This window comes from Sporobolomyces salmoneus (assembly GCF_050403485.1).
Source record: "Sporobolomyces salmoneus JCM6883 DNA, S_salmoneus_JCM6883_v1_ctg5, whole genome shotgun sequence".
Taxonomy (NCBI): Eukaryota; Fungi; Basidiomycota; class Microbotryomycetes; order Sporidiobolales; family Sporidiobolaceae; genus Sporobolomyces; species Sporobolomyces salmoneus.
Window position 1 is genome coordinate 242868 of NW_027481158.1, and position 23659 is coordinate 266526.

At 52.2% G+C, this 23659-nt stretch overlaps 8 protein-coding genes across 8 annotated transcripts; 4 read left to right on the forward strand and 4 right to left on the reverse strand.

The window, feature by feature from the left end:
- Positions 1-554: 554 nt before the first annotated feature.
- On the forward strand, positions 555-1749 carry JCM6883_006906 (uncharacterized protein; the record flags this gene model as incomplete). The annotated part of the gene is made up of 2 exons (XM_076629404.1): positions 555-915; positions 977-1749. 2 exons carry the CDS (start codon positions 555-557, stop codon positions 1747-1749), a joined length of 1134 nt encoding a protein of 377 aa, XP_076490526.1.
- Positions 1750-3328: 1579 nt separating this feature from the next.
- On the reverse strand, positions 3329-5219 carry PKP2 (protein kinase PKP2; the record flags this gene model as incomplete). The annotated part of the gene is made up of 5 exons (XM_076629405.1): positions 3329-4196; positions 4265-4603; positions 4664-4774; positions 4846-4970; positions 5052-5219. 5 exons carry the CDS (start codon positions 5217-5219, stop codon positions 3329-3331), a joined length of 1611 nt encoding a protein of 536 aa, XP_076490527.1.
- Positions 5220-5465: 246 nt separating this feature from the next.
- JCM6883_006908 (uncharacterized protein) lies at positions 5466-6557 on the forward strand (the record flags this gene model as incomplete). Its single annotated transcript, XM_076629406.1, has 3 exons — positions 5466-6125; positions 6211-6440; positions 6521-6557. The coding sequence occupies 3 exons, from the start codon at positions 5466-5468 to the stop codon at positions 6555-6557; spliced, it is 927 nt and encodes a 308-aa protein (XP_076490528.1).
- A 251-nt stretch (positions 6558-6808) lies between these two features.
- JCM6883_006909 (uncharacterized protein) lies at positions 6809-12524 on the reverse strand (the record flags this gene model as incomplete). Its single annotated transcript, XM_076629407.1, has 15 exons — positions 6809-6854; positions 6924-7099; positions 7179-7277; positions 7343-7729; positions 7799-8053; positions 8129-8290; positions 8361-8579; positions 8670-8766; positions 8836-10170; positions 10244-10962; positions 11030-11121; positions 11193-11331; positions 11403-12206; positions 12313-12348; positions 12522-12524. The coding sequence occupies 15 exons, from the start codon at positions 12522-12524 to the stop codon at positions 6809-6811; spliced, it is 4569 nt and encodes a 1522-aa protein (XP_076490529.1).
- A 500-nt stretch (positions 12525-13024) lies between these two features.
- On the reverse strand, positions 13025-14011 carry MRP20 (mitochondrial 54S ribosomal protein uL23m MRP20; the record flags this gene model as incomplete). The annotated part of the gene is made up of 1 exon (XM_076629408.1): positions 13025-14011. The coding sequence occupies one exon, from the start codon at positions 14009-14011 to the stop codon at positions 13025-13027; it is 987 nt and encodes a 328-aa protein (XP_076490530.1).
- Positions 14012-14393: 382 nt separating this feature from the next.
- On the forward strand, positions 14394-16365 carry JCM6883_006911 (uncharacterized protein; the record flags this gene model as incomplete). The annotated part of the gene is made up of 8 exons (XM_076629409.1): positions 14394-14807; positions 14872-14948; positions 15023-15201; positions 15275-15601; positions 15665-15822; positions 15891-16117; positions 16184-16261; positions 16332-16365. The coding sequence occupies 8 exons, from the start codon at positions 14394-14396 to the stop codon at positions 16363-16365; spliced, it is 1494 nt and encodes a 497-aa protein (XP_076490531.1).
- Positions 16366-16913: 548 nt separating this feature from the next.
- Positions 16914-17990, reverse strand: JCM6883_006912 (uncharacterized protein; the record flags this gene model as incomplete). The annotated part of the gene is made up of 5 exons (XM_076629410.1): positions 16914-16953; positions 17026-17300; positions 17376-17530; positions 17611-17808; positions 17906-17990. 5 exons carry the CDS (start codon positions 17988-17990, stop codon positions 16914-16916), a joined length of 753 nt encoding a protein of 250 aa, XP_076490532.1.
- A 2684-nt stretch (positions 17991-20674) lies between these two features.
- JCM6883_006913 (uncharacterized protein) lies at positions 20675-23203 on the forward strand (the record flags this gene model as incomplete). Its single annotated transcript, XM_076629411.1, has 5 exons — positions 20675-21117; positions 21183-21715; positions 21784-22016; positions 22080-22985; positions 23063-23203. The coding sequence occupies 5 exons, from the start codon at positions 20675-20677 to the stop codon at positions 23201-23203; spliced, it is 2256 nt and encodes a 751-aa protein (XP_076490533.1).
- Positions 23204-23659: the final 456 nt, after the last annotated feature.

Here is a 23659-nt window from a genome sequence, read left to right on the forward strand (position 1 = left end):
TCTCTCAAACGGAAACGAAAACTGCGAAACTTTGCTGATTCTGTTGTCTCTTCCGTCGCTGTAACAGATTGTATTTGTCCTTGCAACTACTCAGATCAGACTGTGTAGCGGAAGGCCGGGCCAAGCGCACGGAGATTGGGGCCGATGAGCTCAAGAGAGGGAAAGAACCAAGACGCAGAGAAGCGTCGATGAGGGGACAAGGGAAATTCGGTAGCAGTCAGGTCGATAGTACACGTTGCCTTGCACTACAATGTCGCTGCGATACTCGAGTTGCCTAACAGCTCGTAGTGCGAATCCTCCTCTAAGGTAAAATCTTCTCTTCGTCCGAATCGAACAGGTGGCTCTGTAGCGGAAGACTTTCGTGCCACGCGCTGAGTTGACTGCCGCCTCGAGGTCGCTCGAAGATTGGACAGAAACCGCGGAGAGCAGGGTTCTTCTCCGACAGGAATTCGAGGATTGACCTCTTCGGAGATCCCTCGAGCCCCTCTCCTACCTCTTTCTCTCCTCCTCTTCGCCTCTTTCGCCCTCGAACAGTTCAAGCACACACGTCAAGGATGTCTAAGCCCACTCTACCTACCGAATTGCTCGAAGAGATCCTCTCTCACGGCCTTAAACAGAACGAACTCGCTCTCATCTCCCGCTGCAGCAAACCCTTCTCCACTATCGCCAAACCTCTTCTCTACCGTTCGATTCTTATCCAGTCTTGGCGCCAGGTCGACCAGTTCAGGTTTTCAGCTAGAGAGGAGGATGTTCGCGAAGTGAAAAGGGTCAAAATCGTCGGTAAGGGAGATCCGTGGGAGCTCGACAAGTTGGTCGATGTCAGGGTTGGATTCGGGGTTGGAGATGGACATGTATTGGAAAAGGAGGCAGGTTGCGTTCAAGAGCTCATCGAAGGTGGTTTAGTGAACCCGGATCGTGAGTTTCTCGAATTCTCGTCTCATTTGCTTCTGTCCAATCGCTGATCGAGTCGATACAGAGGTCGAATCCATCTACATACGCAACGTCCTCGAGGATCCGAACGTTCTTTGGGCGAGTGAATTCCGAGTCGTTCCTTCTACTTTCGCAAACCTGAAAGATGTCTCGATAATCACGCATCGAGGAGGACTCAACGTCGTGACGGGCCTGCTCAAGCGCGAAAACCTTCCAAAACTCGAACGCCTCGTCATCTACGAGGTTACTCGCGCCGATCCGGGAGAAGGACCAGCTCAAGGATCGGACTTCCCGCTCCTCACGATGACATCTGACCTCAGGAACCCGGTCATAGAGCGCGACCTGTCTGACGTAGATAGCCTTGGAAACCTTCTCGAGAACGGATGTGATCTCCTAGACGAGCTCAAAATCGTCGTGTCACCCTCTTTCAAATCCCCTCAGAAGAAGTACCCGAACCTTCTCCGACTCACCGTTCTCAGCCAGGAGCACACTCTTCATCGAGCCGACAAGTACGCAATCGTCTACACCTCGAATCGTTCAAGTGCCAGAAGCGAGATCGATTCAGTTTTCAGAAAACTTTCGCGAATCGTTCACGCTTTTTCCCGTTATTCGCTCGAGTATCTTGCATTCCCCCCAGGCTTCAAAGACGGTCTCCTTCCCCCTCAAGCGAAAATCCTTGACGATCTGCTCTCACTCGGCGTTGAAATCCATTTCGATGGAGAACTCGGTCGCTCAATGGCGCCTCCGAGTTTCTTTGATCACCTCAAGCGAAAGAGGGAGGAGGAGGATAAGCCGACCACCGAATTCACGTCCGCCTGAATAACGGAGAAAACGCGGAATCAAATCTGGAGAAAGGAAGAATGCGAAAGGGAAGAATGCAAGAAGATTGAGCTTCGACTACTAGTTCTGGAGGAGGAATCGCTGGTTGTACCCGTCCCTCACTCCGTATCGCTTTGTCGTGTTCTGTCAATGATGTTTGGTTGTCTTCGTCGGAGAGACGAAAGTTGAGAGGTGAACACCTTAAGATCAACTTTGCTTTGTCTCCTCCCACATAAATCTGGCTGTCTTCGCTGGTTGCAACCATCGGGACCTTGTCGATGACCCGCTATGTCGGCAGTGTTTTCGGTCGAGACCGCCTCGCTTCTCGCGAAGAGTGTGAAGACGAAGTCCGAGAGCAGGGTTCTCTTTCGACGAAAAAGAGGCTCGAGCTCCTCCTCTCAAAAATCGCTCGAGCCTCCTTTCCCTCTCTGCCCTCTTCCACTGCCCTCGTCGCGCTCGCCTCGATGTCCAAGACGTCTCTACCAGTCGAGATGATCCAGGAGATTCTCTCTCACGGACTTGAGCAGAACGAACTCGCTGTTCTCTCCCGCACGAGCAAACTTCTTTCAACTCTCGCCAGACCTCTCCTCTACCGTTCGATTCGTATCCGGTCTTGGCGTCAGCTCGTCCAATTCGCTTCGGAGGCTAGAGAGGAGGATGTCGCAAAGGTGGAAAGGTTTGACATCGTTGGAACGGGGAATGCGCGAGAGATCGAGAAAATCAAACTTGTGGCAGCACCGTTAGTGAACTGGGTAGAAGGAGAGAAGAAGGAGAGGGAGGTAGGGTGTGTCGAGGAGCTCATAGAAGGTCGCTTCGTGAACTCGAATGGTGAGTCGTTTCTTGGTTTCGTCTCTTTCTTCCTCCTTTGATCACTCTCTGTTTTGAGCAGAACTCGAACCTATCTTCACCAGGAAGGAAATGCTAGAAAGGATCATCAGGATGGAGCAAGAGATTGAGGATATCCGAAACGGAAAGCCTAAGGATCTGATTACTCCTGCTCCAATCTGTCCTGCTGGAATGAGCTGGAGAGAATACGTCAGTCATTTCTTCATCCCTCTACACGGATTGGACTGACCACCTTCTCGACTGAGTGAGAGTAGACTCAGATGAGAGCGAAGTTGACTGCACCGTCGTCGATAAAACCTCGCTGTAGTTGGTGATCCTTCGATTTCTCTCAGCTTCTCTCCTTCGTCGCCGTTTGAGCTTCATTTGTTGATACTTTGCGGGTATCGGGTAAAAGAGACGCTTTCATAGCAACGTCTGTTTTCCTCTTCTTCGTTTCGTTGCGTCCGGAAATTCTGAGAGTCGTCGGTCAACTTGTGAGACTTCCGCGCTAAAATCTGTCATACCCTGTGCATGTCCCACCAGACGCAGTCCTTCGTCTCTAGCCGAGAGGTGTACGTCAAGGTCTGAAAGGGCAACGGAATGCGTTCTCTCTGGTTTCAGCTAAGAGTCGCTTACATCTCTCGATAGAATGGTCTGTATCGGTCGTGCGATGTATGTGAGAGAACAGACAACAGAAGATGCTAAGCGAATACAACACTTAAAACATCGAGAGAGAGAGGAAAGAGAACCCAATTCACGCCGCCAAGCCGAATTTCTGAATTCTCAACCTCGCATCACTCCCAAATCCCTGCACCGTATGAATCCAAACGTTCCCACCGAAATAACTCGCATACATCTGACTGAGCGGTAGTCCAATTCCACTCCGCATTTGAGCATCCATCAATCGACTCAGTTCCTCTTCCGCTTCTTCTTGTGATTGAGTCAAAGATCGATTTAAAGATGAGGACGAAGTTGGGATCGAGGATGAGATTTGTTCAGAGACGGTACCGGTGAGACCTTGAGATCCGATTGAACGGAGAGCCATGATTCCGGTCGAAGAGGAGGACGTCGAATCAGAGTAGGAGGGATTCGGGGTGGGACCTACTGGAGAAATGGCGGCGGCGGCGTCGGCAGGAGACATTGAAGGATCGAGAGTCGGCGGAGATGGTGAGTTGTGTAGATCGGGGAGTGGAGAATCAGTAGAGAAGGGTACAGAAAGGGCGCCGGATGAGAGGGGAGTTGAAGAGAAAGCGTCGGCGGCCGGGAAGTCTGCATCACCGTTTGATGCGTTGAGTAGCGAGTTGTGGTGCTGATAGTGCCGTCGCATGTGAGAGAAGGAGAAGATATCGAGGCGTTGGGAAAGGAGAGGAGCGTTCATAACCATTTCTTGAGGCGAGGTTGGAGGACCGCCGCGATGTGTTCGAGGCATGAGAGCGAGATCAACAGGATCCGGGGCCAGTCCACCGTAGGGAGGGATGCCATCGCCTTGATCTGAGATTCGTATCGTGAGATCTTTCGGTTGATGAACAATCGTGACTCGAATCGGGTACTGCGACGCCTTGTCTCCGTGCGCTTGTACGGTTGCATACGCAGCGTTTTTGATCAGCTCGAACAACATGAATCTACAGAAGAGAGGGGTTTAGTCACTAGTCGATAAGTTCGAGAGCAGAAGAGAAGGGATGTAGCGTACTCGATGTGTTCGGCGATGTAAGCGAACGAGACGTCCAAATCTCCCTCGATTACGATCGGAACAGTTCCTTCCGGACCTTTCCGTAATTTGAGGAGCCTTCCACACTTCCTGACAACATCGGCGGCATTCAATTTCGTATCGACGAGTCCAACTCTCGTTTCCTCCTCGACTTCTCGCTCTTTCCCTTTCGCGGTTCGTTGTTGCTGGTCCCGGAATTGCTGGGTCAAGGCGATGTGTTGTTCGGTGATTACTCGTCGCGAAATTCGAGATCGCAACATTCGAAGCATGATTCGGTCGAGCGCGGCGGGAGGAAGATGCAGAGGGGAAGTTTCCGATACTCTGCGCGGCCAATGGGTTGAATCAGCTTCGCTTCACCATCATGAACGGTAAGCTCCTCACCCAATTGCGAGTTCTGGGATGACTACGCGGTGCTTGTCGAGAGTCGACTGCATGAATCGACAAAAGGCGTCGTTGTCTTCGAGGTTCTTGATGGGAGGGAATCGTCGAATCCTGCCACACAGTCAATCGTGCTGTCAGTGAGCTGGTCGAAAAAGGGTAGCAACACGAGATGGAAAGCTCACTGCTCGAAAGCCTCGAGGTAAAGTTCATAGACGTTCTGGATCCTCGGATGAGACGCGACGACAAAGGGTAGCTCTTGAAGATCTCGTAGACGATGGCTCAACCTCGTCGGCAACTCGGTTCTCAGCTGAGTAGTCGAGGACAGCGAATTATGAGCTTGACGAAACGCGGGCGAAATGTCACGAGTCACAGAGAAAGGCTGGCTCACAAAGTTTCCACCTCTCAACAGCTTCTCTGCCTCTTCCTTCTCACCCTTGTTGCGACCGTACTTCCCAAAGTTGATCATCGAGTTGAGCGAAATTGGAGTCGACGATTTCGCTGCATAGGTTTCGATGATCCGGTTGAGGTAAAACGCGGGCACAGGAGATTTGGACATCTTCTGAAGCCTGCTGTAGCAGTGTCGAGCTAGCTAGGGTTGATGACCGAAGTGAGAAGCCGGAAAGAGATGAGGGGAAATTAAAGCCGGAGATTCGATGGAATTGCGAGAGCTTCGTTGCTGGTGGAAGTATGGAGGGTATCGTAGCTGCTGTGTTTGAGATCCGGGTCGAAACTGTCTTGAGTAGTGGAGAAGAGGAACGCAAGCGTGAGGAAGTCAACTGACTCTTCTCCTTCTCTCCACATCATGCCGAAACAAGAACCGGCGACCCTGATCGCAAGATGGAACACTCCGAACCCTCAGACGACCGTTCCAATCCTAGCGCGCTCCCTCTCTTCGAACCTCTCTGCGACTTCGTTAGGTCGATTCCTCGTTCACACCCGCACTCTACGACTCCCTCCACCGGCTCAGAGCACGAGCAAAGGCAAGAACAAGGTCAAAATCGAAGGGAGGAACATGTATATGATCAGGAAAGTCGAGGGAGACGTCGAAGAGAACGCAATTATCGTCGAGGATCCAAATAAGCCTCCAAGACCACTCGAATCAAATGGGAAGGGCAAAGCTGTCGATAGAGACGAATCAGGAAGCGATGGAGGTCATTACCGGTGGACATATGCGACCGTCGCACCTCCCCATTTCTCCTCTTCAGCTTCTTCCTCCTCTTCGATCGATTCCTTCATCGGTCGAGTACTCGTGACACCCCCGGCAGCTTCTTCAGCTTCAAATCCCCAGACTACGCCAACGTGGCAGACGAGACCGACTACAATATCCCTTGAAGGCGGAACGTTCTCCGTCAGTTCGAACCCAATCGCGAGTCCGACAAATACCGACTGGTTGATAAAAGTGGCGGTAGTCAATCTGAAAGGTGGTACAGCGAGCGGGACCACCAGAGGGTGCATCGTACAGGTGAGTTCGAATTCGACCGTCTTTCGTTTCATCGAGCTCGAACGAATTGGCTCATCACTCGCTCGGTTGCTCGTGTGCTCTTCAGGCCACCTACCTTCCTATACCTTACCTCCCACCATCTTCACCTCTGATACGCAACTTCCTGCACTCGCTCTTCCCCACGCAAGCTGTTCAGAACGGTGAAATAACCCTGCTCGACACTCCGGAAAGTGAGCTCGCATCAGCTGGAATCCTGGATCGCGTGGACGAGAGGGATGGTGCGTCGGAGGAAGGAGAAGGCGAATGGGAATGGAAAGACAAGCATTCTCTGTTTAGGTACGTGGAAGAAACTGTTCTCACTTTACAGGACGCTCGAGCTGAATTCGGCTTGCCTTGTTGTTTCTTGTAACCTACAGCTATATACAGCAGTTCAGGAAAGAAGGGTTGTTGTAACACGGACATCCGTTCACTGGTGCCCTTGCGTGGACTGGCGGATTCACGAGCTAGATTCGCATTTCTGTCAAAGAGAGCGGGAGTTGTTACAACGTCGAAAAGAGCGACGGCGGATTCAATAGAAAGTGGGTATGATAAAACGAGGGCGAAAACGAAAGGGGAATGAAAGCGAGGCTGGGGTAAAAGGCAAAAGAGCGAAAACGAATTTGTACAAAGGACAAACACAAGGCAGAGTCCAGGCAGACGTTACTTTACACGGGGATTCTTCGAGCATTTTGAACACCGTTCCAGACGAGTCTAGGAAAAGGAATGATTTGTCAACGTCAACGTAACGAAAGAGAGAAATCGGGGAGATGGAGAGCTCACTCGTAGAAGAATTGAGCGATCCCTTCTCTCGCTAGACCAGCGTTCCCAGCGGCTCCCGGAATGAGTCCTTCCCATGTGCTCATGGCACTGTAAGCGCCGGCATCGGAGAAAGGTAAAACGCCGGAGAACGGAGTGAGGTAGTGATAGTGATTCACGGGGAGCAAACGAGCTCCAGTCTGGTCGAGTCATTGATCGAGAGCAGAGTCAGCGCGGGTCTCGGGAGGAGTTAAGCAGGAAATCAGGGAAGACACTGACGAGGATACCAAAGAGGAAGATCGTCGCGCTGTAGAGCATGAGCGTGATGCCCGAATCGAGGATTTGACCGACATAAGGGCGAGCGGCAGTCGGGAAGTACTGTGAGCGAACAACACAAAATCAGCCGCGAGGTATGAGAGGTAGCTGATCAGAGTCGGACTCACGCTGATGAGAAGACTAGGTGCTTGAACCATCGATCCAGGCAACATTCGTGACCTCCACCGACCTCCGATTGCGTTCCTTCTCGGACTAGCCGGGGCGGAGAGTTCGACGATTCGTTGACTCGCAGGTTTCTGCGATTCGAGGTATTGTTTGACGAGTTCAATGTCGACTCCCAACTCTTTCGCAGCTTCCTCTTTTCGTTCTTTCGCGGTTTTGCGCTTGGGAGCAACGATGAGATCGACTCCGACGCCAGATAAGTCAGTCTGTACTTCAATCGGTCGAGTCGAGAGTCGTTCGGTTTGGACATCGACATCGCAGACGTTGACCGTTGTTTCGAGGTGTTGAACGAGCGGTTCAGAAAGCGGTCCATTCTTCTTGCTACGTTTCTTCTGCACACCAAAAACCAGTGGTCAGGAATCATCCGAGAGAAAGCGAACGGGAGGAGAAGGGGAACGAACGATTCGACGTTGAGTTGTAACGATAATTTCATCCTCTCCTTCGCCCTCTTCTTCAGTTTCTTCGGAGTCGCTTTCCTCCTCGTCTTGAAGATGAGTCGCGAGTTCTCTACCGAGGCTGCGACTGATCGAAGCTTGTAGCGTCTTGCCGGGAGAACTTGATTCACCCGTCGGATCGAGGAATCCAGATTTGCGATTCGCTGTTCGCATTTCGTCGAGGTCGAAGCGAAGCCGGTCGATCGTTTCCTTGAGGACGAGCTGAAGCAATCGCGGTTCAAGAGACTCAGCGTCAAGGGCCTCCAGTCGCGAGGTATCATCAAGCTGGAGACTCACATTCTCTTGTTTCTGATCGTCCAGGGTATCTTGCGCTTTGCGAGCGTCTTCCAGATCCTCTTCGAGTTTGTTGATACCCTGCTGAAGGAGTTCGCGGTCTCGCTCGAATTGTTGGACTTGAAGAGCATGACCTTGAATCGATTCTTCGGCTGCGCGGTTCTCCTACGCAGAACCAACGTCGGCGTCAACTCTCCACTCACGCGGGAGGATGAGGAAGGAAAGATGCACTCACCCGTCTCGTTTCTGCGACAAGAGCTCTCAATCGTTCCGCCTCTTCACAACTTTCGGTATAGTTCCGCTTCATCGAATCGTAATTCTCTCGACTCCGTTCAAGACTCTTTGTGAGTTTCGCAATGTCTCCCTCGAGTGAACTGATCTGACCGAGGTGTTGCTTCTCGTTGTTGCGCAATTCCTTCTCCTCTCGTCGTTTCGATTGAAGCTCGGCTCGAACCTGTTTCGACGCGAGGGAAAGACAGAGAGTCGAGTTAGTTGATGATATGGGGCAATGGAAAGAGAGAGAGAGAGAGAGACGGATACTCGCCTCTTCTAGACGAGCTTCGAGATCAGATTGATCTTGTTCGAAAGCGCTCGCGCTTGCCTGCAGCCGACCTTCGGCGTCTTTGAGCTTCCTTTGCAAGCTATGATCGAGGAACAAAGTCAAAGTCAGTCGCACGAAGAGAGAAAAGATCTAGAGAAACAAAACGTACTCGGCAACGCTCTGCACGAGCTGTTGAACTTGTTCCGAATTCATCAAGCTACCGTCTCTCGAGTGAGTCGCCGCAAAGATACCGCTTGACGGCCGTGGGTTCCCAGCACTGTCGGTTGAAGAGTGTCGGCGAGTTCCGAAACCAGGTGAGTCGCCGACGGTGCCGAAAATGTCGGAGGAGCCGCTGAGATCGAAAGGCGGAGGGGAAGCGGGAGCTGGTGACAATCCCGGGAAGGCCGATGCGAACGACGAGGAAGAAGGACCGACGTCTCCTACAGGCGAGAGAGGAGCGGGGTGGAACGAGGTTTCGTCGACTCCGGGAGAACCGAAGACGGCTAACGAGTCTTGCGAGGTCGATAGAGAGATCGATCCAGTTGAAGTCGAGCGGCCGAGACTACTTCTAGATCTACCAGACGGTGTCGGACTTCGGGCGGCGAATTGGTGGTGAGAATCCGTTGGACTGAGAGGCTCAGTGCTGGCAGAGCGTTCTCGGTTCGAGGCCTCTCCACTTTGACGACGTTTGGCGCGCGAAGGGGCGATCGGACGACTGTGTCGGAGAGACGAGATACTGCGATCTCCGACGCTACCGGAGGCGGATGACGGCGGTCTGTGTGTGTGCAGGTTCGGGAGTCCTCCTGGTCGTGAACGATTCGAAAGCGATGAGCTCGGTCTTCGTTGCTTGCTCGACGCACGTGAGGGAGAACCTTCTTGGCTTGTGAAGCTGAGAGCCGAAGTCGAGCGAGGAAGGGACGAGGATTCGTTGGTTTCGCTCAGAGTCGAAAGGTCGGATTGACTTTCGAGGGTCGACATCGACGAGACATTCGGAGTGTTATCATCTTGATCTTGATCATCCATTGCGAAGTCGAGCTCGTCGTCGTTGAGAGAAGGAGGAGGTGGTGATCGTGGAGAAGGTGGATCCGACATTTCTCCCTGAGCTTCCAACTCTCCCGCTTCGACCTCGCTACCCGACATTCGATTGCTGTGACCTGACTCGTATCCTTTGATCTTGACTGCTTCTAGTTCCTGTTCGCTTTCGCTCGAAGGGAAAGGAGAAGCTTCCTCGGTCGAAAGTCGTTCGCTCGAAGTCGAAGTGACGCTGTCGGTACTGATTGTCCTGACTCTCGAGGGCGGCCGTTCAAGTCGTTGTCGATCTTCAGCTGATGCGATCGGCTCGGGAAGAAGGGCCGAGTCGACGAGGTTTGTCATGATTTCTCTAAGTGCGCTCGAGGGCGTGGTAATTTCGTCGACGTGAGAGACGAGGGTTTGTCGATACTTTTGCTTGTATGCTTCTTGTATGGCGGAGAAACGAGGTCGATCCCAGTGAAGGCGTGAGAGGCTAATAACAGATTCGAAGAGGAGAAGACTGGAATCAGTATTGCTCAGAAGTCGGGCGAACGAAAGAGACTGACCGCCAGGCCAATTCGTCTCTGCAATCTTGTTTGATCGTTTCCTTGTCCTTCCCTTTGACATCCTCGGCAGCTCGTAGCCTCTCAACCACTTTCCCGAGCTTCTTCACATCCCGCCAGATCGTTACCTCCTGCTCCATTCCTCCCTCGTCCTTCCTAAGCTTCTTCTTGCCCCCTCCAACCGCATGTAACAACATTCTCTGCAGTGTTCCAGGTCCGACCGACTGTTTGATCGCTTTCGACAACGAAGAATGACCTGCCGTCGATTTTCGATACTCCTGATCGAGGTCACTCAGGTGATGCGGCGAACGAGCGAGGAGGATCTTCGAGACGAGTTCCGTGTTGCCTCCTCTTCTCAACGCGACTTTCAGTTGGTCGAGATCTTCTCGTACGAGTTTCCTCCTTCGTTCTTCGTCCAACGGCTCGTTTGAGGGACGAGTCTCTTCATCGGAAGAATCGGAGGACGAAGTTTGATCGTTCCATCGGCCTTGAAGTGCGCATTCCCACGCCTTCCGAAGTCGAAGCTGACCGCTCGAGAAAGCGGACAAAACGGCGACATTGAGCGATCGCGAGGTGTTGCTGGTTTGGGCTGGGGAACCTGTCGAGGCGGAGGTAGGAGTGAGAGCGTTGAGAGATCGGAGTGTCGAGCGATGGGAGTAGGCAGCGTGAAGGAGTGCGAGCGAAGAAGGGGAGCGACCGACCAGAAGGTCGATGAGAAGAGTCTGTTTCGACGCAAAGCGGTGAGCATACAAGGTTTCAAACGACACGCACACAGACAGTCGGACTCACATCGTTCACTTTGTCTCCATCGAGAGCGAGTTGGAGTAGGTGCACGTCCCAGGCGAGAGGACCGACCAGCAGTCCTTGGACGATGAATTCGACTGCATCCCAGAGTCAGAGATCAGTGGACAGGCCACGAGTTGTCGAGAGAAAATGAGGAAGAGCGACGTACCAGTTCCTTTGAACGATTTGTCTTGCGCGAGAACGTCGAGGAGTGGTTTACCGAAATGAGATGAATAAGACTCGTTGAGCGACTTGAGCTGAGGATGAGTGAGCGGAGTGAGAAGCGCGCCCAAATCTCGATCTCGATTCTACATGCGACGAAGCACGAAGGTTTAGTCGTGTATTCCTCGCATCCGAGAAAAAGGAAAGGCACTCTTACGGGTCCCTTCGCACTGAGCACAGCTCGAACTTTGAGTGATAGTTCTCCAGCTTCCCAATCGTCTCCCGTAGGTCCATCGAGTCCAACCCCGAGATATTTCCCTCCTTGCTGAATGATCATGTTCGAGAGATCTTCGAACGTTCGTTTCTTTCTCAAAGTCCTACCTCCTTCGCTGTTCCGAGGCGATTCGAGCGAAGATTGACGAGAAAGGTTCGACATGAGGGATCGACGTCGTGATGCTGGAGAGGCAGTGGGAATGAGGGACGTTCGAGCGAGAGGCGTCGACGGTCTCGCAGATGGTGACGAAGGGGTGATCGAACGAGCGGAAGAGGTAGAGGCGGCGGAAAGGGTTCGACGATGTCTCGAAGAGAAGGGCGATCCATCGGCAGGGCGGGAGTCGGACTCGACTGGGAGCATCGAATCGAGGGACTCTCGCGAGGTCGATTCTTGTTGGCGAGGAGTATCACTCCCCGAAACTCCCATCTGGACGAGAACCTTGAGTACATCTTCGACCCCAACGGGCTGTTCTTCCGTCCCTGGAGATAAGGAAGCGACAAATGCTCCGAACTGATCCCTCTCCTCTTTCGAAAGAATCTCGACCCCTCGTTTGTGCTCGAACGCTGCGAATAAATCCGGCAAGAGCCGTATCGGTACGGTACGTGGCTGAAGTGACTGTAGAGGTGCAGGTGCGTCTTGCGAGAGCGGGACCAGAGGAGATTGAGGTCGGGAGGAGGAAGTCGAAGTCGGGAGAGAATCGAAAAGATCGTTGAGTTGTTCCATCAGATCCGCCATAGACCTTCGATACTGTCATTCCTCACAGTCAACCGTTCATCGGAGTCAGCTAAACTCAGACCCACGCTTGAGAGGACCGAGCGAGGTAGGGCACAAAGAGGGAGGAGTCTCGACTCACAGGCGTTGTAGCGGCATTCTGAGTACTGGGTGTTCTCTGTTATCCTCAGAGAGTCAGTACAAGGTGCTCTGGCAGCACCCTAAGCGCGCAGAACGGAAAGACAGATCATTGAACTTGCCGATGGAGGAGTTAGAGGTTCTGACGACTGGAGACACCGCTGATCAGCATTACTACCTATAACTACGGTCATGAAACACCCCAGAACGTACCATCTTGGCCCGTCCGTCTTCCGTTGCTGAGAAGTCCTTGTTGAGAGATCGAGTTGGAGAGAAGGGGACCGACTAAGCTCTTCCCGCTGCGATTGACGCGTGGCACTTTTATTCGCTTGCGGCTGAGAATGTTCTGAAACTTGGAAGGTCAAAGTTGGCGAGAGTCGAAGTTGAGTGAAGAACGTCAGGAAACAAAGGAGTTCGTCGGAATGTCAGCGGGATCGTCGCTCACTCATGGCTTCTCTCAACGTTTCTCTGTTCAGTAAGCGAGCTGAATCTCTCTAGTGCGCCCACAGAATTGACACATTGACTCGAGCTAAAGGGCAAATTCACAATTCTCATTCTTTTTCTATCAGACAAGAATGACATTGCCAGCAGAGTCTCCATCGAACAGTACACGGAAGCGAAACCATCCTAATGTCACCGGATAGCCGCGTCAGCGGCTGAAAGTAGAGGATGAACTCTCAAACTGAAACTCACGATTCCCGAGGTTTTGTTTTCCCTCACCATCCTGCCTCTCGGAGTTTCTCCATTTCTCGTTCGATAGCCTCCCTCTTGTCCGTTACGGCCTCTTCGCGACTCCTCATGACGTTCTTCCTCTTCTTCAATCCAGAAGGACGCCTCATCGCGACCTGATCTCCCTCAATCTTCGTCTTGACGTCGTGTCCACCAGCCTTGTTGACGGCCCTGAGTCTCTCCTTGTCCGCCTTACTCTTGTGTGCACCACGGTATCTCTGAGCACCGACGCCGTACTTCTGTCCATCCCCAATCTTGAGCATTTTACGATCCCTCATTTCCTCCATCCTGTCCCTCTCGAAATGTTCGTTGCACCACGCTCGAGATCGTTCCTCCGGGAACCAGAAAGGTTCAGTCATCGTGACTACAACCTTTTTGTAATTCTTCGTTCCTCCCGCACGAGAGTATCCTCCTCCGATCGGGTTTCGTTTCAGTTTCGAGAGGTAATTGATCGTCCTAATCGAAGTGATGTGAAGTCCATAGACGTTCTTCAAGTAATTTGAAATGTCGGGCTTCGTCAACTGTAACGAAGTACGGAACGTTGCGACGTAAGGGTCGTCTCGATGTTCTCCCGAGTTTCGAACCAATCGCATGAAAACGGAAGGGAGGAACACCTTGATCTCTCCCTCGACCGCGGGTTCGTATTCTCCCAAGTTCCCACCTACTTTCAACTCTGTTGGTGAGGTCGCTTTCCTAGGTTTACGGATTGTTCGACCAGCGACTCGAGAGGAAGTTTTCGAGAATCGGGGAGCCTTGACGGATCGTTTCGATTTAGTAGGGGAAGGGACGATCACTCGAGGGTTGTTCGGGAGAGGGATGGAAGGGTTTGCCGAGGTCGAAGGTCTCGAGTAAGAATTCGGAGGATCGAAAGGAGCATCGACTACGTGAGTAGCGAGGGTACGGATGGGTGTAGAGATAGGTCTGGCGAGGTTGGATAGTGATAGAGTAGCTGTTCGGCGGAGAATGGACTGCATCGTGATGGTTGATGAGATTTGAGTCGGAGGAAGGAGGAAAAGCAGAGAAGAGGATAGGGACTGGCGCGCGAGTCGAGAGGGTGTCGAAGCTGCCTGGTCCTTGTAGTGCTATGCGTACGAGGTGGACTCGTGGTTTGAAAGTGATCGAAAGATGACCTGAAGGGAATTTCTCAAACGGCTTTTCTGACCGTGTGTTGATCTTCTCGCTCCTTCCCTTCCTACCTTTTCCTACCAGCTTCGACGAGCAGCTAACAAGACCACTTCTACGCCGAGCGCCTTCCCCTCGAGAGTCTTTCGTGGAGCTAGGACTCTCCTTTCAATTGAAGCTTCACCGCATTCAACTCGAAGCTGTTCGACGCGAAGCTCTCGCCCTCGTCATACAATGGTGAACCGCATTTGGAACTCGATAGTCTCGGCTCTGCCACCCTTATCGACGACGACGAATGATTCATCAGCTGCCGCCTCGGATTACATCCCTCTCCCTCGACTATCAACTTCCGCACTCACGACTCCGAGCGGTTCAGTCTCTACTTCCCCTGTCGACGACGAGAAACGACTACATCATCTTTCGACTCTGTCCGCCGTCCCGTTCCACCATCGAAGAAGCACCTTGATCGCAATTTGGATCTATATTTCGCCTGTTATCGTCCTTCTCCTCGCGATTTATGGGTACCTCTACACGAAACCACCAGGAGCCGATCAGATCATCAATCCATACGCCTACGCCCCAAAATCGAGTTATGCGAGCGTGAAAGAAATGTGCAAGATAGAGAAAGGGAACGAAGGATTCGGAAATGTGTGTCTCCCTCCCTCTCAGAAGCTCCTTTTGTAGATCTCACGCCTCGTACCGACGATATCAGGCTCCGAGCTATGACATAACGCAAGACCGCCATCTCACTCAAACTCAATGTGATGCAGTTTTCCCGGGACTCTTCCAGTTTGTCTTCTTTTCGCTCTCCCTTCTAAATAATACAAGGCATGCGCTAACATTTTGCGACGCGACATCATCAGGGAAATTGAACGATCGAAGACGTATTGGCAAGCGAGAGGAGGGGTTACTTCGAAAGATCTTGACGAGGCGCAAGAAAGAGGGCAAGCGAGAGCGATGATCTACGACAACAAACTTTACGTGAAATGGTATGGTGGGTGGAACCAGGGAACTCGAACGAAAGCGATCCTCGCCTCCATCAGTAAGATAATCTGTTCCACTTGACTCACAGTTCTTGAGCTATTTCTGACGTTTTCGGTGTTGCATTGTCGCAGATGAAGCTCTCACGATCGCGAATGAGCCTGTCCCCGATATCGAATTCGTTATACAAACGGGCGACAATGGTCAAGTCGTTGGAGCGCCTTGGGCTTTAGGACGAAAAGTCAATTCTGAGGAAGATCAAATCACTCTCATGCCCGACTACAGCTTCTTTTCCTGGCCGGAACCTCAAGTCAATTCGTTCGCCGAAGTCGCACGAGATTGTAGGATGTTTGAAGCCAAGTTGGATTGGAAGAACAAGATCAACAAGCTGTTTTGGAGAGGAGCATTCATGGTCGATTTGAGAAAGGAGCTGGCAGAGGTGGCGAACAAGTTCAAATGGGGTGAGTCCAGACAGTTCTAGTGCGCTCATACGATAAGTTGACACTTTTCCTTCGTTGTTTTAGGCGAGATCTCGGACCTTAATTGGGGAGATCGAGGAGAAGTCGAGAAGAAATTGCTTACTCCCGCAGAGCATTGCGAGTACAAGTTCCTAGCTCACGCGGAAGGTTACGCATACTCCGGACGACTCAAGTATCTCATGCAGTGTCGAAGTGTCATCATCGTGCGTTCAAATTCTCGCTCGAATCTTGTCTGACCCGAAAACTGACTCGCATCCGGTCTTTCATCTAGGCTCATCAAATGGAATATACTCAACACTTCCACCCTCTCATCAACGACAACTCTTCCTCTCCCGATCAAAACCTCGTCACGTCTCCCGGTCGAAATTTCGACGAACTACCCTCCGTGATGGAAAGTCTACTGAAAGACGACGAACGAGCGAAACGCATCGCGAACAACAGTTTCGAACATTGGAAGCACTGGTTGAGTCCTGCCGGTATTGACTGTTACTGGAGAAGGTGAGCTTCCTTCGCTCTCGATCGCTCTTTCGCGATGTGCGAGATTTGACAGAGATCTTGCGACAGACTTTTCCAAACTTGGGCGGAACTTCAATCGTTTGAACCGGTACTCACCAAGAACATGACGAGCTACAATTCGTTCATGTGAGTCTCTCTCCCACGTCTTCCGAAGGCCGGGAAGCTGAAAATCTTCGTTTGATCACTTCGTCAACAGCTTGATGGGACAGGTCGACTGGGAACCGTTCTAAACATGTATCACTATTGTTAGAAGCCGCTGTATCACTAAACTCTTTCGCCGTGCGATACCTCCTGCTGGAAACTAGAAGAACTGCAACTAAGCTGAAGCGGCTAGTCCAATTCTCTTGACTCGACGTCTAGCTCCCACTCGAGTAAGATGGAAATAACGAATCGAGAATCTGTCGAGGGAGGTCGAAAGCTGCCCATACGGCGAGGCGAGTTCCGTCGGACCATGAGCCAGCTTGTTCCGTTCGGCTCATCCTCATTCGACCACGCATTTCTACTCACTCGACTGTACGTTTCTATTGTTCGCCGGTCTCATCCAAGACTGTACGACTCGCGATACTCGAAGGCATCTCTCCGTAGAACAAAAGACGAGGCAATGAGATTGTGAATTGTACACTCGGCGACGATGTCACGACGAGATTTTCCATCCGGTGATTCCATGAGGGCACAATAATAAAAGAAAGTGGGTAAACGACAGCGAAAGAACGAACAAAGTAATCTATAATAATTAAGAGAAACGACGAAGATGACTAGTAAACCAAGACCCTAACGCTTAGTTCATGACGAGCGAAGACTCTCCGTTGTAGCAGTAGCTGTAAGAGGAAGGGAGGAGTAAGTCAGGATGAACGAATGAAGAGAGGCATTGCGAAGAAGAGAAAACTCACTAAGGGTTGGAGTCAGAGTTGGCCTTGCGGAGGAAGTAACCGCTGGGGCAAGCGATCTTGCAGGTTCCCGATCGGCACGAGGAGGATCCGATACCGTTGTACGAGGCAGGGCAGACGTTTCCGGGGTTACCGCAGTTGTTGACATCGGATTCGACGGCGAAGCAAGCTTGGTTGTTTCCGGAAGCGTAGAGGGTGAAACCGGCGTTGCAACCAGCGGAGCAGGCACCAGTGTTGGCGTCGCAGACGTTGTAACCGTTGGAAACCTCGGGGCAAGTCTGGAAAGAGAAAGCAGCGACGAAAAGTCAGTCCTGTTGTCTTCGATCGGTAGAATGAGAGGGAGAAAGACGTACGACACCACCGCACGAAGTAGCAGAGGCAACGCATTGGGTTCCGTCAGATCCTCCAGGGGCGAATCCATCGTCGCATCGGTAAGTGCACTTTCCGGAGATGCAGACGGCGGCTCCGTTAGCGGGGGCAGCAGCAGTTCGCTTTTGGCAGACGTTGTCTAGAAGAAGGAGGCGAACGACGATACGAGTCAGTAACGAAATATCGAAAGGCGAAAACAATGGAAAAAGTGAAGCTCACTGGTTCCGCATCGGACACGAGCGGCAGCGAGGGCAGCCTTGGTCTTGAGGAAAGGAGAGTTCTTCGAGTAAGGGTTCTTCTTAGCGGCGGCGGCGGCAGCGGCACGCTTGGCGAGAGCCTTAGCGGCAGCCGAACGACGGGCGACACCGGCCGAGGGGTTTACATCACGAGCTTCAACGACGTTGCGAGCGACGACACCTATTCGAGGAGGCGGGAAGGAGGAGGCGAGTCAGTCAAAAAGATTCCTTATCGAGAGCGACGAAAAAGAGGCGCGTCGAAGGGAAAAGTGACTCACCAGACTTGACGGTCGAGGCAGAGGCGGAAGTGAAGGAGAGGGCGGCGAGCGCGAGGGAGACGAGGCAGGTCTTGAAGGAAGGCATGGCAAAGAACGGCGTAAAGCGAGAGAGATAAGAGAGGGTAGTAAAAAGTCGAGGTGAGAGAGACGGTAGGAGGGTAGAGTCGCTGGGGAACGGGACTGAAGGTCGATTTGAAGTGAAGAAAGTGGTATAAACGAGTGAAAGGAGGGTTCAGAAACCGAAGCAACTGGAAGATTGAATGAAATCGAGGGACCGAGGTGAGATGAAAAAGAGAGAAACGGAAGAAGGAAAGGTCGAGGTTTTGTACCTCCCGTGTTTGGATGTTGTTTTGACGGACTTGGGAGATTCGAGAGCTCGATCGCGATTAGTCGCGTCAAATGTGCCCGAAACTCGTCGAAACTTTGAATTACCAGGGCTGTCGATTTCGAACAAAAGAACTTTCCCACCGACTCCAGTTTTTGATGTTCCAAGCCCCCAGGTTTCCACAGATGCTTCCAGATCGAACCCACGAGGAATCGAAGTTTCGTAGCGAGATCGATCCTCCCCCTTCTCAACGCAAAAAGTTGACCCGAGCTTCGAGAAGAGTTTCGTCGCCAACTCGTCGAGTGTACACCAGTTCGACGAAAGCAGCGATAACGTTCAGACAAAAGCTTCGTCCCACTGACGACCCACCTTACATACACGGAGATCGGCGGAAAGAGAGCAGTAGCGTCGATGTCGGGACCGACCAAAGCTGAACCTGGAGAAGGTGACGATACGAGCGAGAAAGTGGATTCCAGCTCACAGAGCGTTCAACCGGAAAGAGACAAAGCGCACGAAGCAGTGTTCAAAGACTCTCCGTCGAGTTGTTGAGCTCCTAATCGTAGTTTCGAGTTCAGTGCGTATATCCGTTGCGAACTTATTCGTCGACAAAGAGGTTGGACGAATCCGGCGAGCGATGTTGCTCGATAAGTTGTCGTTGAGAACATTTCGCTTTTCCCGAGCCTTTCGCCGGATCCCAACGACGTCGAAGCTCGAGTACTGTAAGGGTCGCACCACCTACTGTAACCAATAAAGCGAACGAGTCATTAGGTTCACAGTAGTAACCCTTTTGCACCTTCCACATTCCTCACGTCTGCGGTAGCGCGTCTCTCCATTCCGGGCTATCTCCGGTTTCTCCATATTTCCGGTGATTCGATGTCGCGTACGATGACTCTGAGAGTCGTCCGGAAGCCCATTCGACCGTAAAACAGCGCGCGCGAAGAGAGAGAGCTGGAGGAAAGTTCATTGTTTACTCACGAAAACACAGACCGCGCCTCTTCATCCTCCCCTCCTCCCCTCATCCAACCTCGTACTTCGCCGTTGCTCGATAATCGACCGAATCCGTATAGTTCGCATAAAGTCCAAGACGTCGTCACTGTCAACAATCAGGAGTTGTCGACGTCGTAGATATATTTCGAAAGTCGTAGGCGTGAAGGCGGTCGAGGCGTGAGAGAAGAAGGAAGACAAGAGTATCGATAGCGAGAGAGAAAGAAAGTCAACTGGTGATTCCGATCTGGGCTGGAGGGCAAGGAGGCAGCCGGGTCAGTTCGAAACGAGAAAACAACGAGGTCGCGACGAATGCAGAACGGCTTACCGTAGATGTATTCGTTCCCATGCAATGCAGTCGTACTGTCCACATCTTTGACTGATTGGTCTGTATACAGCGTGAGACAGAGGAGATCTCCAGGGACCAGCTGGAGAGGATGGGATGAGGCCGAGCGCGGATTATCGTGTCTTCGCGGCGGGTGAGGAGGGAGATACCAAGACGTAAGCGAGGTCACCTTCGCCGTATCTTGCACTGAGTGTCGAATTGAAGCGGGCGTGAGAGAAGAAGAAGACAGAAGACAACCGACGTGGAAGGAAACGCACCGTGCGCACAATGGAATTCGACAACAAAGGGGGAAGCTGACTTTCGCCTTGGTCACGCCTGCAGATGACAACTCAGGGCGTCGAAAGAGGCTGCCCGTGAGTGCGAAAAGTGCTGCTTTCGCAAAGTTCAGAGCCGGAGAGCGTGTTCGAGGCGAATTTTACTGCCGAATGCAAGCTGAATGCGAGCTCTGGCGCCGTACGAGCGAGCGCTGATGTCGATAACTGTCGAGACTGTAGCGTACGAGGGAGGTCGCACCGGGGGAGCGCGAACTCTGCCTCAGAAACTTCGAAGCTCAAAGTCGTCACATCGACCTCTCTCACCTTCACTCGACTCGACTCGACTTCCCGGCATCGTATTGTACATACATCTCATATTCATACAGGCATCACGAGCATCTGCATCAGTTCCAGCTTCGTCTTCCCCAATTCATCACCTCCAGCCTCCTCATCTTTCATCTCCCGATCGACTTCTGTATACACTACTCTGAGACTCTGCGACCAGGCTCATAACGCGTTAAACTAGCCAATTAGGTGAGTCACTCTTTACATTCCACTCTAGCCTGTATCAAAGATCAAGTGAGGAGGATGGGAATTCTTGATCAATAAAGGTCGATCAGATCAGCCTCGTGGTCTTGAGGACATGGGGACGGATGTGCTGTGCCAATCAGTGGATACTGCAGGGAACTCGCGCGACATAGATACACTCGTCGAGATGGGGTGTGATCCGATGTCGGGACTGGCTGCTCACCTCTGCCTTCTCCTTGGGAGTTCGTCAGCATAGAACGCGAGAAGACCCGATTGCTGATCTTTTCGATGATCCTCGTAACAGGCGACTCGGAATACGCTCTCCCGTCAAGATGAGCGCCTCAAACTTCTTCAATCAGGATCTGCTCACGAAGCGAGGAGCGCTCGCGCAAGTATGGATGGCGTCGCATCTCTCGACCAAACTCTCAAAACAAGCCCTCACCTCGACTTCGATCCCGAAATCTGTTCAATCGATTCTCGGTACTCAACTCGCTTCAATGGCGATTCGTCTCTCGGGTCAGCTCCTCCTAGGTATCGCTAGGATCTACTCCCGTAAAACGAAATATCTATTGGACGACGCGCAAGAAACTCTCGGAAAGGTCAAGAAAGCGTTTCAAAACGAAGGGAGAGCAGCAGTCGATTTGCCAGAGGATCAGCAGGTCACTGTTACTGGGGACGATAGGGCACGCGGAGGGAATCGAGATATCAACATGAGGCGGGAAGGAGGAGACCTTGACGATTTACTCGGAGTTGGCTTTGGAGGCGAAGAAGAATGGTGAGTTTTCCTCGTCAAGCAAATCTACAATTAGGATTCCGAACACTCACGCTCTATCGTTCCAGGTCTCTCGAAAAGTACCTTGCGGAGAACACGGGCAAAGACAAGGGCAAAGGGAAAGCGAAAGCGTTGACGGCAAATCTCGCCGATATCACGCTCGATGAATCTCACAATCACGCGGGATACTTCGACTACGATGATCTCGACGGACTCGGAGGAGGAAACGTCGATTTCGACCTAGGTCTCGAGGCCGATTTCGCCCTGTTCGAAGAAGACGAAGAACTGAACAATCTCGCGGGTCCTTCAAGACCGAACAAACGAGCCCGAGAAGATGAAGGAGACGGAGAAGGCCGAGAGGAAGGAGATTTATCTGTCGAACTTGGTCGTGACGCCGCTCCTCACCTTTCGTCAGACCGAGGATCTATCGGTCCTCTCGATTTCGACAAAAACAAGGACGTCGACGGCGACTTTGGCATGTTGGCTCCCGAGAACGGCGAAGACGATTTGGGAGGTTTCGATGGAGGTTACGACGCTGGGTTTGACTTGGGTTTCGATCAAGATTTTGGTGGAGGAGGCGAAGACGAAGAACGATTACCCAGTGAGCCATCTTTCTCACTCACGCGCGAAACGTTCAATTACTGACTCGATGCTTTCAAATTTCCCCAGGCGTTGGTTCTTTCAACGAATCTCGTGCCGGTTCAGTCGCGATCGGTGAAGCCGATACGGAAGCAGGAGGTTCTCTTCAACTTACTCCTCGTGCTGCCGCCGCCGTCAACGAGCGCGAATCGGCACAAGCGAAGCAACCCGCAAAGAAACGTCAAAAGGCTATCGCCATCGACAAGGTTATCGAACTCGACTGGCAAGCAGCTCGTCTCGCCGGGAAAGCGAGGTTCAAAGAAGTAAGTCACCTTTCGGATTTCCTGATTTGAGAGGTGATAACTGACTGTCATGCCTCGCTACAGCCTGAATTCCTTCCGCGATCCCGCCTTCACCTAGCACTACTCTCCCCAGATGCACACCTCTCCCTTCTTCCTCGAGCACTCCCGAAATCGTCAAACAAAGCTGTCTCTCTCGAATCTTTCGCCCCTCCCGGTCTCCTCGCCCCGGAACTTCGAGACCTTTTCAACATGCCGACACGGCGCGAGCGAATTCAACTCGAAGGCCGTTCGCGACGTGGAAAGGAAGATCGACCTGTCGAACTCGGTCGAAGAGCTGCGAGTGTTCTCTCGAACGTTTCGAACAACCGTAACGACATGTACTTCGGAGACGACTTTAACAACATGGAATTCGGAGGAGGAGGAGAAGAGGCGGAAGTCGACCTCGGATTCAATCTTGCCCCCGAAGATGAAGGACTCGGAGGATTCGACGGCGGCGACAATTTCGATTTGGACCTCGGACTCGACGAGGAGCAAAACTTCGATGAAGGCGCAAAGACTCCTACGAAGCGAGCGAAGAAGGCCAAGACGTCGCATGCCGGAGATGGAGAACGCGAGGTAACGCCCGCACGTTCGGTCGGATCAGGTCGAGGCATCTTCGAAGACGAGGAGAAAGTTTACCGATCGGAAGGACCTCTCGCCATTTTCGACGAACTCGGATCCGGTCGCACCGTCGCATCTTCCGCCTCGGCCGCGACTTTAACTCCCTCTCGTTCGCAAGTCATGAGCGAGAGTCTCGCAACCGAGGCCGAAGAAGCTGCCGCGAGAGCTGCTCCCAGTCAAGGCGATTCGCTCACGCAGAAGAGCGGTCGCATCAGTCTCCAGAGCAAGAACACGAGGAAAGCGGTTCAAGTTATCAAGGAACAGCTCGAGGAGGTCGAGGAGAACGAATCCGAAGAGAAGAAAGTCGAATTCAACAAGCTCGCTGAAAAGGTTAGTTCTCTTCTTGCTCTCTGTTCTCTCTTACCACTGCGGACGCTGACAGCGCTTTGTTCGCTCGTCTTCGCCAGGCTTCACGACGTGCTGCTTCCTCCTTCTTCTTCGAGCTACTGGTTCTCTCCTCCGCCGACGTCGTCAAGATCAAACAACGAGAAGCGTTTGGCGATATCTCAGTCCGAGGTACCGACAAGTTGAGGGAAATCGCAGTCTGAAGACGAGGAAAGCCGTGTATTTGTTCCTTTGGTTTGTATCGTTCGCTCTTTATATTTTGGATTCATCTTCTGTTCCCGATACCCGTCTCGCCTAATTTGCTATCTATCCTGCTATCTATGTTGCTCTACGATTCTCGTATTGACTGGCTCCGTTGACGCCGTCCAAAGGGAGAAGCGAGTACGCTCGCCGGATCGACTATTTTGTGCAGTTTTGCGCTCCATCCTCAGGGAGGGCTTACAGTACAGTAAATGAAGCTGTACCATACTGTGTGCCGTTTGCTCGCTGCGAATTCAGCACTGACAGAAAATCGGCCAATGACGACCGGCGAATTCGGAACCCACTTTCTGCCTCGACCTCTTCCCTCAACTCGCGACGACCATGTCTCCGGACGCAAAGATCGACTGCATGGAAGTCCCTCACGGCCGGCCCGTGCTGTCCCCGGCACGGATCCCGGA